Source organism: Scyliorhinus canicula, chromosome 12 (assembly GCF_902713615.1).
Source record: "Scyliorhinus canicula chromosome 12, sScyCan1.1, whole genome shotgun sequence".
Taxonomy (NCBI): domain Eukaryota; kingdom Metazoa; phylum Chordata; class Chondrichthyes; order Carcharhiniformes; family Scyliorhinidae; genus Scyliorhinus; species Scyliorhinus canicula.
Genome location: NC_052157.1, coordinates 9,185,709 through 9,205,737, shown reverse-complemented (window position 1 = coordinate 9,205,737; position 20,029 = coordinate 9,185,709). Strand labels below are relative to the sequence as shown.

General features: G+C 44.9%; 1 protein-coding gene across 5 annotated transcripts in view; it reads right to left on the bottom strand.

The window, feature by feature from the left end:
* Positions 1 to 20,029, bottom strand: part of iqch (IQ motif containing H) — a 250,122-nt gene that overhangs the window by 68,223 nt on the left and 161,870 nt on the right. For all 5 annotated transcript variants that reach the window (XM_038813308.1, XM_038813305.1, XM_038813307.1 and 2 more), the window contains one exon: positions 7,353 to 7,639. In XM_038813308.1, coding sequence (XP_038669236.1) covers positions 7,353 to 7,639 — 287 coding nt within the window. The remainder of the gene's footprint in view (positions 1 to 7,352; positions 7,640 to 20,029) is intronic.

Genomic DNA, 20,029 nt, shown 5'->3' with positions numbered 1-20,029 from the left:
AAACAAATCTCAACCATAAGTCTCATTCAGAGGTTGGTGAAGTTACAACACTATGACGGTGGTGGTGACAAAGCTGAAGATATGGAGGCAATTACAGCAGTATTGTAAATTTGGGGTAGTGTCGAAATTGATGTCGGTCCGAGAGAATCTAGTATCTAGAACCCAAGGGCACAGCCTCAGGCTGAAAGGACGATCTTTTAAAACCGAGATGAGGAGGGTTATGTATGAGGTGAAGGCAAGCGAATGTGGATGAGGAACATATCAGCCATGATTAAACGGCGGACTATACTTGATGGGCCGAATGGCCTAATTCTTCTCCTATGTCTTATGGTCTTATCATTGGTTTGAACCAGCTAAATTGGATGCGAGATTTTGGAGCTGTGAGGAGAAGGGGTTGTTTACAGGAAAGGATCAATCCTGGGAGGACGATTCGCAAGATTGGAGGAGTTTGGGATCCCGCGGACTGAGGCTTTTCGATATATGTAGGTGTGGGATTTTGTCAGGCAGACTTTCCTGACGTTTCCGGTGATGCCTCCCCCTCTTTGCTGGAGGGGGTTGGTCGGTAATGGGGTTGGAAGGGGGAGTCACCACGGCTATTTTTGGGAGGATTATGGAGGAGGATGCGGTGTCTTTGGAGGGGTTGAAGGCCAAGTGGGAGAAGGAATGGGAGGGGGGGAGCTGCTGGAGGAGGGGTTGTGGTATGAGGTGTTGCGGAGCGTGAATGCGTCGACCTCTTGCGTGAGGTTGGGGCTGATACAATTAAAGGTGGTCCCCAGGGCGCTCCTGACAAGGCTGAACGAGAGGTATGGGAGGGGGTCGGCCAACCATGCACTTGTGTTCTGGTTGTGCCTAAAGTTGATGAGGTTCTGGGGCTCCTTCTTCAGCACCATGTTAGTAATCTTGCAAATGGTCTTTGAGCCCTGTCCCCTGGGAGCCATATTTGGGGTCTCGGAACTGCCGATGCTGCAAACGGGGCTGGAGCGCAGATGTTTTAGCATTCACCTCACTGGTGGCTAGGAAGCCTGTCCGGTTGTGGTGGAGGTCAGCTTCTCCACCGTGACGCAGTGTGGTTGGGGTTCCAGATGGAGTCTGTGTTTGGAGAAAGTTAAGATCAGCATGAGAGGGAATGTGGAAGGGTTTCATGAGAGATGGTGTCCGTTTATTTCTTACTTCAAAGAACTGGCCTCCGTCAGCTGCTGGTTTATGGGTATTGGTTGGTTGGGGGGTGGGGGGGAGTTGTTGTTTTTTGCATTTTTTTTCCTTATATTTAAAATGCTGAAAATTTAATTAAATATTTTCCTCAAAAAAATTCACAGAAAATAGCAATCAGAGCAAATCCTCCAGCTTTCCTTCTAATTTTGGACATTCAGCATCACAGATACAACACCCTGCATTTATACAGGGCATTAATGTAATAACATCCCAAGGTGCTTGCAGGAATGTTATGAAGCAAACTTTGATACTGTGCCACGTAGGGCGATATGAAAACAGATGACTAAAAGCTTAGTCAATGAGGTAACTTTTGCAGAGCATCTTAATGGAATGTAGAGAGGAGTACAGATTCACAGGGGAATGCCGTTGGTATAATAATAATCTTTATCGTCACAAGTAGGCTTACACCAACACTGCAATGAAGTTACTGTGAAAATCCCCTAGTCGCCATGCTCCGGCGCCTGTTCGGGTACACAGAGGGAGAATTCAGAATGTCCAATTCACCTAACAAGTCGTCTTTCAGGACTTGTGGGAGGAAACCGGAGGAAACCTCCACAGACACGGGGAGAATGTGCAGACTCCGCAAGACAGTGACACAAGCCGGGAATAGAACCTGGGACCCTGGCGCTGTGAAGCAACAGTGCTAACCACTGTGCTACCGTGCCACCAGTGGAGTGACTAATATCAGGGATGTTCTACAGATCAGAGTTGGAGGAGCGCAGATTAGGTAAATCAGGACTTGGTGATTAGGTGATGCCATGTTTGGGTTTTGGAACTGTGAAAAGTATAGGAGGAAAGGAAGACTTGAGGGAGGTGAGGAACTCTGCAATTTTGAGGAGGAACCAGGTGCAAGTGAAGTTCCAACTTCAACACAGTGAGTATGTGGGAGGAGGAGTGCACACCGAGGATTTGGGGAGGTGGGAGTGGGACAACACAGGAGTATATAGCGAGCGGTATCAATAAAACACAAACAAAATAGGCTACAACAGAGATGGGGGTGGGGTGGGTGTTAGATGTGCAGTTATGCTTGCTTTACATTATTAGTTATTTCTGCTTGGCCTGAAGGCAAAAAAAAAAACCTGAGTGTTAGTAGAACATTTATGAAAAATGGGGAAAGGGATTTTTTTTAAAGATTTGTGTAGAAGTGTGAAAATGTCTAATTTTCCAGACCAATGCCACAGACTGTTCAATGAAAGGGCCCATTGAGACTGCCACCTCCTGGCAAATCTAAAGAGCATTCAAAAAGGGAAGATTCAGCACTGCAATAACCAGATTCCACAACTACTTTGCATGGAGGCATTTTGGTTATATTACTGCAGAACCATTTAAACATTAGTTTAGAAAAGAATATGTTAAATGATTTATGTTTTCAATTACCATATTCTAGTTACAGCACAATTATATTTAATTACATTATTAAGCTGTATGAATTCTCTGTACTTATGTACTCCAGCACTGTGTGGGGAATGTTGTATGTAGAGACCCAGCAGCGTGTTATATACATAACAACTTGTTAATGAGCTCAGACAGAGTCACTGACGCAATAGCGAAGATCAAATAGTTCATGAAGGTTCAGGAGACAGAAAGGCAGAGGAAGAATCTTGTTGAGATTTACTTTTCCTCATGTTGCAGGGCAGCATCAGTTATCTCCACATCCCAATAAAGAAGTGTGGTCACTTCACCCCTAAAAGTAGTCGAGATGGGACTCAAAAAAGGGAGCAGCTAGTTAAACATCAAAACGGCAGTCACAGAAAAGAATTAGAAGTAGCAGCAGTTAAATATGAATGTACACAGGTAACGACAACTAATGTCATCACAGCACTTACTGATGGCAGCACGCCCCTGCCAGCGGGTTTCCCGGCGGTGGGGGGGGCGGTTTTAATGGGAAATGACAAGTGGCAGGAAGATAGAATCCCAGCGCCAGCACCCGGCGCGCCGCCGAAAAACACGGGGCTGGGGGAACGGAGAATCCCACCCCACACCGGCAATGGATTTAAATAAGATGATGCATAATAATAACACTCTAACAAGAAGAAAATTTAAAAAACCCTTAAAATAATTCAATAACCCAGCGGGTGTCCAACAGAAGTGAAGATCTAGGGTTGAGCAAAACGCAGGTTATTTAAAATTCCAATCGGCACCCATTGCAGCTAAATACAATTCTAGCTGAAGGGCTAGCTTTTGTTATGGGCACTGGGATCCAAGCCGATTAAAGCTATGATAAGGTTTTTTTTTTTTGGCTTCCCTTTTCTGGTGCAAAACCTCGATATGGATGCAGGATCCATATGTCAGCAGGTATCACAGTTCGAGGAGGCAGTTTGCGTAGTCTAGTACATGCAAACATCTAAATTAGGAGCAGGAGTGGGCCACCCGGCTCTTTGAGCCTGTTCCACCATTCAGTAAGATCATGTCTGATCTGACTGTAACTTCAACCCCATGTTCCTGCCTATCCCGATAACCTTTCAGCCCTTTATTAATCAAGACTCTATCTAGCTCTGCCTTAAAAAATATTCAAAGATTCTGCTTCCACCATATTTTGAGGAAGAGAGTTCCAAAGACCCATGACCCTCAGAGAAAAAAGAATGATGTTCACTGTTTTAAATGAGCGGCCACTTTTTTCAAAAAGAAGGTACACGTAGTTCTCGATTCTCCCACAAGAAATATCCTCTCCACTTCCACCTTGGCAAGACCCCTCAGGACCTTTAAAGGTTTCAATCAAGTCACCTCTTACTCTTCCAAAGACGTGCAGGTTAGGTCAATTGGCCATGCTAAAATTGCCCATAGTGTCCAAAAGTGTTAGGTGAGGTTATGGGGATAGGGTGGAGGTGTACGGATAGGGTGGAGGCATGGGCATAGGTAGGGTGCACTTTCTAAGGGCTGGTGAAGACTCAATGGGCCAAATGGCCTTCTTCTACACTGTAAATTCTATGATTCTTCGAAACTCCAGTGGATGCAAGCCTTTCTCATAAAGCAACCCGCCTATTCTTGGTATTAGACGAGAGAACCTTGTCTGAACTGCTTCTGACATATTTTCTTCTTTCCTTAAATTAGGAAACCAATATTGTACACAGTACCCCAGATGTGGTCTCACCAAAACCCAGTATATTTGAAGCACAATTTCTCTATTTTTATATTCAATTCCCCTGGCCATAAATAATAACATTCTATTAGCTTTCCTAATTACTTGTTGTACCTGCATGCTAGCCTTTTGTGATTCATGCACGAGGCCACCCTCTGAATCACAAGAGCTGTGTAATCCCTCACCATTTGAATAATAAGTTTATTTTTTATCCTTCCTGCCAAAATGGACAATTTCACATTTGTCCACATTATACTCCATATACTCTTAACCCACTCACTTAACCTACCGATGTCCTTTTGTAGCTTCCTTGTGTCCTACACAAAATTTACTTTGCTGCCTATTTTTGTGCTTTCAGCAAGTTTCGTAACCATACCTTCAGTCCCTTCATCCAATTCATTTATATAAATTGTAAACAGTTGAGCCCCCAGCATTGATCCATGTGGCACGCCATTCGTTATATTCTGCCAACAAGAAAAAGACCCATTTATGCCAACTGTTAGCTGGCCAATCTTCTGTCCATGCCAATATGTTATCCCCTAGACCATGAGCTTTTAGTTTCCACAATAACCTTTGATGTGGAACCTTATCAAATACCTTCTGGAAATCTAAATACAGTACATACGGTTTCCCTTTATCCGCAGCTCTTGTGGCTCCTTCAGAGAACTTCAATTAATTGGTTAAACATGATTTCCCTTTCACAAAACCATGTTGACTCTGCCCTATTGCCGTGAATTTTTCTAAGTGCCCTGCGACAATATCTTTAAATATAGCTTCTAACATTTTGCCCATGACAGATGTTAGGCTAACTGGCATAGGGAAAATGTTAGAAGCTATTATTGAAGATGTTGTGGGTTCAAATGTTTAAAATGCATATGAGATTTGAAGTATGTTTATTAGACTCCTTTAGTATTGACCATTACATATATTTAATAATGTGGGAGTTTAAATCATGATTTCCTTTTTTATCAAGAAATATAGATGAAGGACCAAGGCTCAGAATGCAGGATACCTTCATGAATGAAATGAATTGGAAGGAAGATAAGATAAGTCAGATAGTAGTGATTTGGTGACAAACTTGACGTTACAAAAGCTAGAGGTTGAGGAAGGAAGATTGCAGAGATTACAAAATATTTACAGCACAGAAACAGGGCATCAAACCCAACAGGTCCATGCTGTGTTTATTATCCACAAAAGCCCCCTCCAATTCTTCTTTATCACCAAAGTATTAACTATTACTTTCTCCTTTATAAATGTATCTAGCTTCCCCTTGAATCTATCCCTATTCGCCTCGACTACTCCCTGTGGTAGTGAGTTCCACAGTCTAACCATCCTCTGGATAAATAAGTTTCTCTTGAATTCATAGATTTATAAGTGACTAGTTTTAAGATCCTATTATTTGCTTACACTCAACTTTAAAGGCATGCTCCTTCCAAAGTTTGCCTCTCAGCATATTTCAAACAGACTTATAAACTGCAGCTAGTGACACAGTAAACAAAACCATTTTGTAACTAGCTGGTGTCAAACCACACAAAGCAAAAGGCTGGAGATTGAATTATTTCCCGCTCGCTTGGGATAATTTTCAACACTGCTGCCAGTATGATAATGGTGGTGGATCACCCACCCTTCATACAGTCCAGCCAATTATCATTCTATTGATTGGAAGCAAGAGTTTGGGTGATTCACCTTGTTATGTGACTGTCTAGAAGATTGAATTACCCCCCTCCCCCGTTACAATCATGAATTACTTTCCCTGTATCATAGCAATAACTTGCGTTTATATAGCACCTTTACAGCAGTAAAACATCCCGAGGCACTTCACACGATCGTTATCAAGCAAGAGTGTGACATCGAGCCACATCAGAGGTTTGGAGAGGCGAGCAAAAACATGGACAAACAGGGTTTAAGGAGCATCTTAAAGCAAGTGAGAAATGTAGAAAGGCAGAGAAGTTTATTGAGGGAATTTTGGAGCCTGGACCCCAAAGAGTTGAAGGCACATCCACCAACCATGGAGTGATGAAAATAGGGAGTACAGAAGAGACCAAAATTGGAGAAGCCTGTATTACCCCATTGGCTGCCTGAGCCAACAGTATCTAATTCAGCACTACAATTGTATATGAAACCTTCTGATATCTGCGTGGTTAACAGTTCATGGAGCTTGGCACACAACTTCAGAGAGCTTTAGATCAGTCAAATTCACACCTACATACTTCTTGCCTTCCTGGGTGTTCTACTGGTATGCAGGCGTTAGCCCATTTAAAGTTGATTAAGCTCTCCCCTCATTTCTCAACAAGTGAAATCATGAGTATCAATTACCCTGGAGTGCAGTCATAATCATTGTCTCCCGAGAGCAGCTAAAACAGAAAACAGCAAAAGTCATCCCCACAGACAGTTAAAACTTTGTACAAACGATAACATAGCAGAGGGTAATTTGAAGTCTTTAATATTAAGAATTCAGGTACTTGCTGTAAATGAGATTCCTTCTTATGGTTTATGGTATCAAATCAATCCTTCGACATTCCTCTCCGTGCCCCAAAATAAATGTCACATCTCTGCACTCTATTTGAGCGTGAACCAGCACCAAATCTGGAAATAATTTTGTAACCAATCTCACTTATCTATTATTCTCCATTTAATTTGAATTAGTTGTATATTGGTGGGGGGGAAATAAGCTTTTTTTCTCTTCAGTTAAATTATTCTTCTGGATCAAAAGTCACTATAATAATTATAGACCAGCTACAATGAATCTTTATATGAGCATTGAGCTAACCTATCGCAGTCAAATATAAACGTGGAGGGGCACTAATAAAATGCAATTTAATTAATTAAAATAATACTTATGATATTAATGTACATCCCACATGGCAAAAGCCAACCCCTTTGAGTTTGCAATTAGTTCACTGACCTGAGAAGATGGATTAGCTCATTTGGTGAATTTTATAGCTGATATGTTCGCAATGCCTCACATTATTTTTTGTAATCTCTTTTTTTATCGTCACCCAGGGACCTCGATCTTTATTAGTCAGTCTGATATATGAACCTCAATTTGTGTCCACCTCACCTGCTGCTCCATTGTATGTGGATGTATGAAGGTCACCAGGTCAACTGAGAAGAAACCTATCACTCCTCTGGATTTACAGGCCTCAGCAATCTTTACACACATCGAGTGCAAGTGGCCCGGATCCACGGAGCACTGCGGCACAGTAGTGCCCCAACATTCCAGTAGGCTTTTGGAATGCATCTGGTCCCCACATGAAACCATTGACACTTCCCCTGTCGGTTCTATGAGCATGTCGATGGTGAGGTTGGTAACACTGTCTGAAGGAGGATATGCCTCCACCACACCACCTAGGAGAAGAGGTGGAAACCGGTCAGCACATGACGGAGCAACGATTACTCAAAAACCTAATACTGTAGATTATCCACTCATCAGATATTAAGGCAAACAATTATTACACAATTAAATACATTAGTATGCAGTAACATATCTATTCCTTCACAAATAATTTTAAAAAATAAATTCAGTTTTTCCAATTAAGGGGCAATTTAGCGTGGCCAATCCACCTAGCCTGCACATCTTTGGGTTCTGGGGGCGAAACCCACGCAAACGCGGGGAGAATGTTCAAACTCCAAACTCAAGTGACCCAGAGCCGGGATCGAACCTGGGACATCGGCGCCGTGAGGCAGCAGTGCTAACCACCGCGCCACCGTGCTGCCCTGACACAAATACATTTTTAAAAGATTCCCCTCAATATCCCATAAATAATGTTTTATTCCTCATCAAAGTGTTTGTGGTCATAAAAAATTTAAGGCAGACCCCTTTTAAGAAGTTGCCTTCTGGAGATATTAGCATGAGTTATACATCCATTTTTGTAATAGTTCAATGGTATATTAGCGTATTTCTGCTTGAGAAGTTGAAGGAGCCTTCAAAGTGTTGAGAGACCCAAGCCAGATTAGGTCATAAATTTGGCTTAGATGAAGCCTATTTTAGCTCATCATACCAGAATACCAATCCCATCAACAACCTATGACTGCAACTGGCTATTTCTTAAATTCAGTGTCCTAGGATCAACCATGTTACTGTAAAATCAAATACAGCACGAGTGATTATCAGACAAAACAGAATTATAAGACATTTTACACATTGCTTGTTTTTAACCAACCCTATTTTTGCCTCCTTTCTCTACTATAAGCACCAATTACTACTGGGTTCTGGTTTTATGGGCGCTGGGACTGCCCCAGTCCATCACTTAGAAGGACATAATTTAAATGCACACTTTAGCAAGACTGCTAATCAACCATGGGAGTTTCTGTTGCAAAGCCCGGTCCTGTTCCATGCGACACATGCACATTTTCCAGCGTGGATCACCATAGTGATCAAGATTGGCATCTCTGACTGATTTCATTTCACCCTATCTTGGTATCGATCCCAATTGACCCGTGCTGGTATATAAGTTAAAAGGGCACAGACCAAGGATCAAACCGGTGACCTCAGGGTCGGAATGGCTCAGTATCGTACGGAACACCCAATTCTAAGCCGTGTGTCATTCCTGTACCAAGTGATAAAACACATTCTATGAAAATCACAAGAGGAAGATTTTACTTGATTACTAACCGAATCTGAATGATATTGTGTACTTAACTTTATATAACACTAGAGGAAACATTTAAATATTACGGTTATTAAAATAACGTATTTTCTTAAATTTTAAGCTGTAATATTGCCATTTTAATAGTTGTTAACAGGCTCCCAGGAGCATTATTCTGAATAGAAATTGCACGGCAATGGAATTGAGTTGCTAACTGAGATCAAATTCTGATGAAATTCAATATCCATCATGGAAAAGATGCAGCAAATCTGCACTGGAGAATAGATTACCAGTTTTTAATGTGGTTTTCATCTCTGCGTGTTATCATTTACAAACAAAATGAAAAGCAGCCAAGCAAACACATCCACAATTCACGTTCCGGTATACTTGCTCCAAGCTGAATTAAAGAGTTTCTAAACATGAAAAATATTGGAGCTGCAAGAACACAATGCAACGTACAGAAAACATTTTCAATAATGATGAGCAAACACTTCAGATTTGAATTTTTATGTTCTCTCTCTCTGGCTCTCTCCCTCCAATTTTTCAAAAGTGGACATGGCACTGTTTTTTTTTTGTTGTTGCTAAAAATGGTGCCGTGAAGTTTCTTTCTGTCATTTAAACTGGGAATAATGGATACCTGGCAGTAAGATAAAGGCTGTAATTGAATCAAGGGACTCCAGATGGCCCGTGTACAGAATAGTGGATACCTGGGAGTGATTACAAGGCTGTAATGTAATTGAGGGGTTTAAATGGTTTATTTATGTTGCCTTTCCTTTGGCACTTTGCCAGCAGCAGCACCTGTGTGTTACTCCCGCCGCTAATAGTACCCCATAGTGTAAGTAGTGCAAAATCCACAGCTCTGAGACCAAATTCGGTGGCTAGTCCATCCCTGGCCTCAATCCTCGAGGCTAGTGGTAAGGAAAAATGGAGAACTCATAGTTCTGTGCCTATATGCCCACAAACACTTTTACAGCTCACCTGGACATATAAACACTTTGTGTGCTTTTAATACTTTCATTGCTACTTGTCCTGAGATTAGAAGAAACTTTACTGCTGCAAGGGTGGACGTGCAGTGTCACAGTAAAAGCAGCTGAGGCTTAGTTCCCTTCAAAAAGAAACTGATTACATATAAATCAATGTCTGGAAATAGGTTTCCAGGTTATCAGATAGTGGCAGACTAAGTTGATCAAATATTCCTTGGGTCCTGAGCCTTCCTATGATGGTGGGGGGCTGGCAGAATGTAATGTGGGGAGCACAGCCATTCCGGGGATGAGCAGTGCAGCGATGAGGGTGGCTGTACATTCTGGAGCTTGACTTGATTACTGTTAAGGATCAGAGTGTTCATACAAATTCTGCCTCGAGATTAATGGCTAGAAATAACCGTTTGCAATACCAAACTTTAAATGTTACTTTATTTTCCAATTAAGGGACAATTTCACGTGGCCAATCCATCTACCCTGCACATCTTTGGGTTGTGGGGGTGAGACCCACACAGACACGGGGAGAATGTGCAAACTCCACATGGACAGAGACCCGGGGCCGGGACCGAGAGGGGGCAGCGCTCACCACTGCGCCACCGTGCTGCCCTTCCAACTTCAAATGTTAATCCACGACGATATAATATAATATAATCTTTTTATTGTCACAAGTAGGCTTACATTAACACTGCAATGAAGTTGCTGTGAAAATCCCCTAGTCGCCACATTCCGGCGGCTGTTCGGGTACACAGAGGGAGAATTCAGAAATCTCGGCTGGTACGGGAATTGAACCCGCGCTGCTGGCTTTGTTCGGCATCACAAACCAGGGGCGCAATTCTCCCAACGGGAGTCTAAGTGCGGACGCCAGAGTGAAAACCGGAGTGTTTCACTCCGGTGTCGGAGCCCGCTCCCAGCCCCCTATTCTCCCGCCCCCGGGGGGCTAGGAGCGGCGTCGCGTCATTTACGCGCGGTGGGTCTTGGCACCGCGTAAATGACATGGTTGGCGCCGCGTAAATGGTGTCACCCGCGCAGTGCCGGTTGCCGTCCTCCCCGCAAGAAGATGGCGGATGGATCTTGCGGGGCGGCGGAGGAAAGGAGGTCCTCCCTTAGAGAGGCCGGCCAGCCGATCGGTGGGCACCGATCGTGGGCCAGACCCCATCGGAGGCCACCCCGGTGCAGGAACCCATCTCTCCCCCCCCCTCCCCCCCCCAGCGTTCCCGCGCAGTTCCCGCCGGCAGCGACCAGGTGTGGACGGTGCCGGCGGGCACCTGTCATGTTGGGGCGGCCGCTCGGCTCATCCGGACCAGAGAATCGCCGCTCGCCTTTTGCAAACGGCGAGCGGCGATTCTCCGAGCGGCCGGCCGAGAATCTCGCCGCGCTGGTTTGGGGGCTGTGGGAGAATCGCGTGCGGGTGCCGGGGCGGCATGGCGGGACTCGCGCGCCGCCCCGGCGATCCTCCCACCCGACGTGGGGGGGGGAGAATTCCGCCCCAGATGTCGAGCTCACTGAGCTGAACCAGCCCCCTAGGCTTTGATACATTGTGTGAAATCCACAAATGTACAGATTGTACATGAGCAGTGCAAAGGAGTGGGCCAAATGCAAATGTTTGGTTCTGTGTTTTACTATATTTGTATCGCTGTGGCTGTGTTATTATGGGGTTATCTCAGGATGTGGGGTTGGCTTCTTATTCCAGGAGAGACATCGATGGAGGCATTGGTGTTTTGTTCAAAAACATTTACTGATATGATGACTTTTAACAAAGGTTAAATAATACCAAGACAGCTGAAGCTACGCTCTGAGATAATTCATATTCATCTCTTCTTTTAGTGAGTGACGTCACTGCAGCATAGCTCCTTACACACATGTTCATTAGTTATCATGAGTGTTAACTCTTTAATTTTCCCCGAGTCTTTATCCCTCATACACGCATTCTCCGACACCCCCCCCCAAAGTCTCTTCTTGTAAAGGGAAAGTCTCTTTGGTGGTTTCACTACTTTTTAAAATGAGTGCAGAGCTCCTTCTGTGGTGGATGGAAATCCTGTGGCTCTGAGGTTAGTTTCTGGAGGTTGTTACTCCTGGTTTCCCCCATCTGTAGTTCTGTGGGTGTGACATTCCCTTGAGGTTCAGGGTCCTCTGTCCGTGCTGTTAATGGTTTTCTTCTTGGTGCAATGATGGCCTTCCATCGTGACACTTGGTAGCAAGGTGGAGGCAAGAAAGGAAGTTGGGTCTATCCTGTGGCCTATCAGAAACTCAAATGGGGAAAGCCCATCATGTAACTCTTTAATTGTTTTTATGAATGGAAGGTTGTGACCAGTGGTGTTCCACAGGGATCTGTGCTTGGGCCTCTTTTGTTTGTGGTGTACATAAACGATTTGGAGGAAATTGCAGCCGGTCTGATTAGTAAGTTCGCGGATGACACCAAGGTTGGTGGAATGGCTGATAGTGTTGAGGATTGTCAGAAAATACAGCAGGACATAGATAGGTTGGAGACTTGGGCAGATAAATGGCAAATGGAGTTTAATCCGGACAAATATGAACATAAGAACTAGGAGCAGGAGTAGGCCATCTGGCCCTTCGAGCCTGCTTCGCCATTCAATGAGATCATGGCTGATCTTTTGTGGTCTCAGCTCCACTTTCCGGCCCGAAAACCATAACCCTTTGTTCCTTTATTCTTCAAAAAACTATCTATCTTTACCTTGAAAACATTTAATGAAGGAGCCTCTGCTGCTTCACTGGGCAGGAAATTCCATAGATTCACAACCCTTTGGATGAAGACGGTCCTCCTAAGCTGAGTCCTGAATCTACTTCCCCTTATTTTTAGGCTATGCCCCCTAGTTCAGCTTTCACCCACCAGTGGAAACAACCTGCCTGCATCTACAAAGAACAAAGAAACGTACAGCACAGGAACAGGCCCTTCGGCCCTCCAAGCCTGCACCGAACATTCTGCCTGACTAAACTAAAATCTTCTACACTTCCGGGCTCCGTATCCCTCTATTCCCATCCTATTCATGTATTTGTCAAGATGCCCCTTAAACATCACTATCGTCCCTGCTTCCACCACCTCCTCCGGCAGCGAGTTCCAGGCATCCACTACCCACTGTGTAAAAAACTTGCCTCGTACATCTCCTCTAAACCTTGCCCCTCAAACCTATGCCCCCTAGTAATTGACCCCTCTACCCTGGAAAAAAGTTTCTGACTATCCACTCTGTCTATGCCCCTCATAATTTTGTAGACCTCTATCAGGTCGCCCCTCAACCTCCTTCATTCCAGTGAGAACAAACCAAGTTTATTCAACCTCTCCTCATAGCTAATGCCCTACATACCAGGCAACAGCCTGGTAAATCTCTTCTGCACCCTCTCTAAAGCCGCCACATCTTTCTGGTAGTGTGGTGACCAGAATTGTACACTATACTACAAGTGTGGCCTAACTAAGGTTCTATACAGCTGCAACATGACTTGCCAATTTTAATACTCAATGCCCCGGCCAATGAAGGCAAGCATGCCGTATGCCTTCTTGACTACCTTCTCCACCTGTGTTGCCCCTTTCAGTGACCTGTGGACCTGTACACCTAGATCTCTCTGACTGTCAATACTCTTGAGGGTTCTACCATTCATTGCATATTCCCTATCTGTATTACACCTTCCAAAATGCATTACCTCACATTTGTCCGGATTAAATTCCATCTGCCATTTCGCCGCCCAAGTCTCCAAACGATTTTAATCCTGCTGTATCTTCTGACAGTCCTCATCACTATCCGCAATTCCACCAACCTTTGTATTGTCTGTAAACTTACTAATCAGACCAGTTACATTTTCCTCCAAATGTAACCTCTCCTATCTATTCCCTTCATAATTTTATATGTTTCTATAAGATTCCCCCGCATCCTTCTAAATTCCAACGAGTACAGTCCCAGTCTACTCAACCTCTCCTCGTAATCCAACCCCCTCAACTCTGGGATTAACCTAGTGAATCTCCTCTGCACACCCTCCAGCGCCAGTACATCCTTTCTCCAGTACATCCCTTCTCAAAACTGAACACAATACTCCAGGTGTGGCCTCACTAACACCTTATACAATTGCAGCATAACCTCCCTAGTCTTAAACTCCATCCCTCTAGCAATGAAGGACAACATTCCATTTGCCTTCTTAATCACCTGTTGCACCTGTAAACCAACTTTTTGCGACTCATGCACTAGGACACCCAGGTCTCTCTGCACAGCAGCATGTTTCAATATTTTATCATTTAAATAATAATCCCTTTTGCTGTTATTCCTACCAAATTGGATAACCTCATATTTGTCAACATTGTATTCCATCTGCCAGACCCTAGCCCATTCACCTAACCTATCCAAATCCCTCTGAAGACTTCTAGTATCCTCTGCACTTTTTGCTTTACCACTCATCTTAGTGTCATCTGCAAACTTGGACATATTGCCCTTGGTCCCCAACTCCAAATCATCTATGTAAATTGTGAACAATTGTGGACCCAACACTGATCCCTAAGGGACACCACTAGCTACTGATTGCCAACCAGAGAAACACCCATTAATCCCCATTCTTCTATTAATTAACCAATCATTTATCCACGCTAATACTTTACCCTTAATGCCATGCATCTTTATCTTATGTAGCAACCTTTTGTATGGCACCTTGTCAAAAGCTTTCTGGAAATCCAGATATACCACATCCATTGGCTCCCCGTTATCTACCACACTGGTAATGTCCTCAAAAAATTCCACTAAATTAGTTAGGCACTACCTGCCCTTTATGAACCCATGCTGCGTCTGCCCAATGGGACAAATTCCATCCAGATGCCTCACTATTTCTTCTTTGATGATAGATTCCAGCATCTTCCCTCCTACTGGAGTTAAGCTAACAGGCCTATGTGCGGTAATGCATTTTGGTAGGTCTAACATGGAGAGGAAATATACCGTAAATGGCAAAACTCTTAGGAATATAGAAAGTCAGAGAGATCTCGGCGTGCAGGTCCACAGATCTTTGAAGGTGGCAACACAAGTGGACAAGGTAATCAAGAAAGCATATGGAATGCTTGCTTTAATTGGAAGGGGCATCGAGTGTAAAAACTGATAGGGCATGTTACAGTTGTATAGAACCTTGGTAAGGCCGCACTTAAAATATTGCGCACAATTTTGGTCGCCACGCTACCAGAAGGATGTGGAGGTTTTGGAGAGGGTGCAGAGGAGGTTTACCAGGATGTTGCCTGGTCTGGAAGGTGTTAGCTATGTGGAGAGGCTGAATAGACCCGGACTGTTTTCATTAGAAATACAGAGGTTTAGGGGTGACCTGACAGAGGTCTACAAGATTATGAAGGGCCTGGATAGAGTGGATGGGCAAGAACTCTTTCCCAGGGTGGGGTGGGGGGGGGGGGGGGGGGGGGGGGGTCAGTCACCAGGAGGTTTAGGTTTAAGATCAGTGGGGCAAAGTTTAGAGGAGATGTACGAGGCAGGTGTTTTTACACAGAGTGTTGTGAGTGTCTGGAACGTGTTGGCAGGGGAGGTTGTGGAAGCAGGTACATTAACGGCGTTCAAAAGGCATCTTGAAAAACACATGGATAGGATGGGTATAGAGGGGTACGGCACAAGGAAGTGCTGAGGGTTTTGGCCAAGATTGGTATCATGACCGGTACAGGCTTGGAGGGCCGAAGTGCCTGTTCCTGTGCTGTGTTGCTCTTTGTTCTTTATATTGTTCTTTGTAATGCTGTGGAGCAATAACTAAGCAGAGCGAGCTCAAAATCATAATTTTTCTTTGGTAGGGTTTGTTCCTCATTCAGCTTCTCTGTTAGGCTGAAGGCATTTTGGGGAGCTTGTGGCGTGCACATGTCTATGTTACCATGTGAAGGATTGGAAACATTAATTGGTTAGTTGTGGTCCATTATCAGAGATCACAATGTCCAGAACACCATATGTAGAGAACATTGGGTGCAATTTACCGGCTGTTCGTGTCGGCAGGATATTCCAGTCCCACGGCGGCGCAAGGGTTTCCCAGCGATGAGGGGTGAAGTCACCAGGAAATCCCATTGACAACAGCGGGATAATAAATCCCACTGGTGGGTCGACTCCACCGCCGAAAAACACACGGCAAGTTGGTCGGTAAATGCCCCCCATTATCTTCGAGGAGGTAATAATAATAACCTTTATTATTGTTATAAGTAGGCTTACATTAACTGAAAATTCCCTAGTCGTCACACTTCGGCGCCTGTTCTGGTATACTGAGGTGTGGTAAACCACTGTTACACCTGTATTAGGTGATGTAAGGTAGGACCTGTACTACAGGTTCGCCGGTAGCCCCTGCCTACTGGCTCCGCCCAGTAGGAGGAGTGTGTCCTCTATTCAGCAGCCATTTCGCCAGCTGCTGTGGGAGGCCACACATCTTACTGCAATAAAGCCACAGTTGTATCCAACCTTATTCTTTGTACAATTGATCATGCATCATGAGGGAGAATTCAGAATGTCGAATTCATCTAACAAGCACGTCTTTCCCACAAGCACGACTTGTGGGAGGAAACCGGAGCACCCGGAGGAAACGGGGAGAAAGTGCAGACTCTGCACAGATAATGGCTTCAGAGGTGAAGCCATGTAGGTTTGCATCTCTATCCAGCAGGAATGATAGTCTACAACTATAAGAAATATTTTCTCCAAATCGTCAAACAAATCCATGCCAAGGCGCTCCCACGGCCTGATGGGAAGGAGGACGGCAGAAGTTGCTCTTTCTGCTCCTGCCTGTGAATGACACAGATGATGGAGTTGGAGACCATCTCTGAAAGAGTGTGTGAAATGCCTGGCCACAATAGTGACCGCTAACCTTGGCATAACACTTGATTATACAAAAATGTCCTTAGTGGTTCCTCTGGAGGACTTCCAGGCAGACAGCCCATGATATCGCCACTCTTGCATTGTGTGCCAGAAGGTTGTCCAAGACTCTGAAGTGGAGATTCTGTTTGAAATATTCAAATGAAACCATTAGGCTTTAGGGCTGGTACCAGAACAGAGCCTCAACGCGTTGGTTTAGTGACTGGTGAAATTACTCCTTATTGCAGCATTACCTCTATCTTCCCCATGACTCTTTTCAGAACTGGGTGGGGGACCTTCCTTGGCATGAGTAGCCAAATGGATTTAATATCTGTCTTAAGTGTTATGTGGTTCATGGTCTCCAGCTTACCTAAGCCTTTCAAAAGTGTTGCAATTTGAAGTACTTTTGAAACGTAGCCACTGTTGTAATTTCGGAAACACAGCAGTCATTTTGTGCACAGCACGATCTGACAAACAGCAGTGTGATAATGATCGGATAATCTGATTAATGATGTTGGTTGCTGGATAATATTATCCAGAACTCCCCTCCTCTTTGCCATGGAATCTTCCCATGCATCATAGAGGGCAGATAGTTTAACATTTCACTTGAAAAATGGCACCTCCAACAGCGCCGCAATCCCTCAGTGTACCGCTGAAGAAATGTTTTGAGAAATGTTTTGCCTGAGAACCATTAACACAAACTGGAGGTTATGTTCAGCAACTAAACTCATTGTCTTGTGTTTTCGCGTTGACTTCATCAGTTTTTATAAGCAACCTCAGAGCTACGCAGCCTTTTGTGCTCAACAATGAGCATTCCTGACAGCATACAACTTTTTGAAAATATCGCTATCGTTGTACTTTAGTGACGTATCTAGTTAGCCTTGAACACTTAACCTATCCCCCTCCAGATCCTGGAGTTGAATAGAGGATGTTTGAAAATCAGCCAGGGTTCCCACAGCTGCTCGCATTCCAGTAACCTGGGGCGGGATTCTCCCCTACCCGGCGTGATGGGGGGTCCCGGAGTAGGGGAGTGGTGCCAACCACTCTGGGATCGGGCCTCCCCAAAGGTGGGGAATTCTCCGCATCTTTGGGGGGCTAGCCCCGCGCCAGAGCGGTTGGCACCAGAAGACTGGCACAAAAAACCGGCGCCCCCGGCAGCGGGGCTGGCCAAAAGGCTTTCGCCGGTCGTCGCATGCACCGGCTGTGACGTCAGCGGCCAGCTGCCGCTGACGTCACCACCGGCGCATGTACGATGTGGGTTTCTCTTCCGCTTCCGCCATGGTGGAGGCCGTGGCGGCCGCGGAAGAGAAATAGTGCACCCAGGGCACTGGCCCGGAGTCTGAGCGGGGGGCCCCGATCGTGGGCCAGGCCATCGTGGGGGCACCCCCCGGGGTCCGATCGCCCCGCGCCTGCCCCAGGACCCCGGGGGCCCGGTCGCGCCGCCGATCCCGCCGCCACCAAAGGTGGTTCAAACCTCGGCGGCGGGAGAGGCCTCCCAGTGGCGGGACTTCGGCCCATTCGGGCCGGAGAATCGCCGCAGGGGCCTCGCCGATCGGAGTGGCGAGATTCCTGCCGCCGCCACTTCCCGGGTGGCGGAGAATCTCTGCCACGGCGGGGGCCGGATTTTCGGCGGCCCCAAGCGATTCTCCGACCCTGCTGGGGGTTGTAGAATTTTGCCCCTTATCTGGGAGATGAAGGTGCAATAATGTCAGAACATGTCAGGATGTCACTACACATGGAATGGCCTGTTGATCCTCATCCTCAGAGCATATGCAGTGAGGTGCAGGAAGCCACCTACTGCCCCTGGAAGGAAGGATGGATTTGATATCTTCTGAAGAGGGGGAGTGAGGAGAAAATGGCAAAAGGAAAAGGTCACTTCTGTGTTTGGGTGTTATTTTTCTTCATTCATTAACAGAAGCCACGGGCGAGACCAGTATTTATCACCCTTGGGGAATGGTGGTGAGCTGTCTTCTTGAATACTGTACAAGCTGCATAATTTGCCATTTTAGAAAACAGTTAAAAGTCAACAACATTGCTGTGGGTCAGAGTCACATATAAATCAGAGGAGTTAAGGATAGCAAATTCCCTTCTCTAAAGGACATGAGTAAACCAGATTTTTTTTAATGTGACAATCCGGCATTGGCATTGCAGATCCAAACTTTATATTCCAGATTTTATTTAATTCACTTTGCTTAAATTCCGCAGCTGTTCTAGTGGGATTCAATTTCATGTCTTCTGATTTTTTTTGTCTGGGCCACTGAATTCAGTAATATAACCACTCTGCTACCGCACCCCTAAGAAATTGGTGTTGGCAGCTTCCTTGTGATGCATGGGTACTTGTTGTAGAAATCCAAGGTTCTGCATTTATTGGGCTGGATTCTTCCGCCGTGCCTGTCGCAACATTGCCATTGGCGGGCGCAGACCATGATATCCATTGACCTCAGGCGGGAATTTCCAGTCTTAGGAAAAACATTTCTTCAGCGGTACACTGAGGGATTGCATTACTGTTGGAGGTGCCATTTTTCAAGTGAAATGTTAAACTATCTGCCTTCTATGATGCATGGGAAGATTCCATGGCAAAGAGAAGGGGAGTTCTGGATAATATTATCCAGCAACTAACATCATTAATCAGATAATCTGATCTTTATCACATTGCTGTTTGTCAGATCTTGCTGTGCACAAAGTGACTGCTGTGTTTCCTAAATTACAACAGTGGCTACATTCACCACCACCTTCTGAAGGGCAACTAGGGATGAGCAATAAATGCTGGCCTAACCAGTGAAGCCCATATCCAGTAAAATGAATACATTAAAAAAAAAAGTGTACTTCAAAGTGTGTACTGGGGCTGGTTTAGCTCACTCGGCTAAATCGCTGGCTTTTAAAGCAGACCAAGCAGGCCAGCAGCACGGTTCGATTCCCGTACCAGCCTCCCCGGACAGGCGCCGGAATGTGGCGACTAGGGGCTTTTCACAGTAACTTCATTGAAGCCTACTCGTGACAATAAGCGATTTTCATTTTGAATGTTGCTTTATGAATGCAAGTTATTTCTTTCTTAAAACATTACAGTAGCTCCCAAAGTAGTTCAGAAGGAACAATTTGACTATAATCTCAGCTCTTGTATTTAAAGTGTTTTGATAAATTTATTGTACACTCTCCAGATTTTAACAACATTTTAACAAGTTATGACTGTAAACAATTGTCAGTTACAAAATCTTAAAATCTAAAAGTGTAAAATCCACCTCTTCTTAAAAATCTTTTAAAAAAAAATAAATTTAGAGTACCCAAATATATTTTTTTCCAATTAAGGGGCAATTTAGCGTGGCCAATCCACCTACCCTGCACATCTTTGGGTTGTGGGGGTGA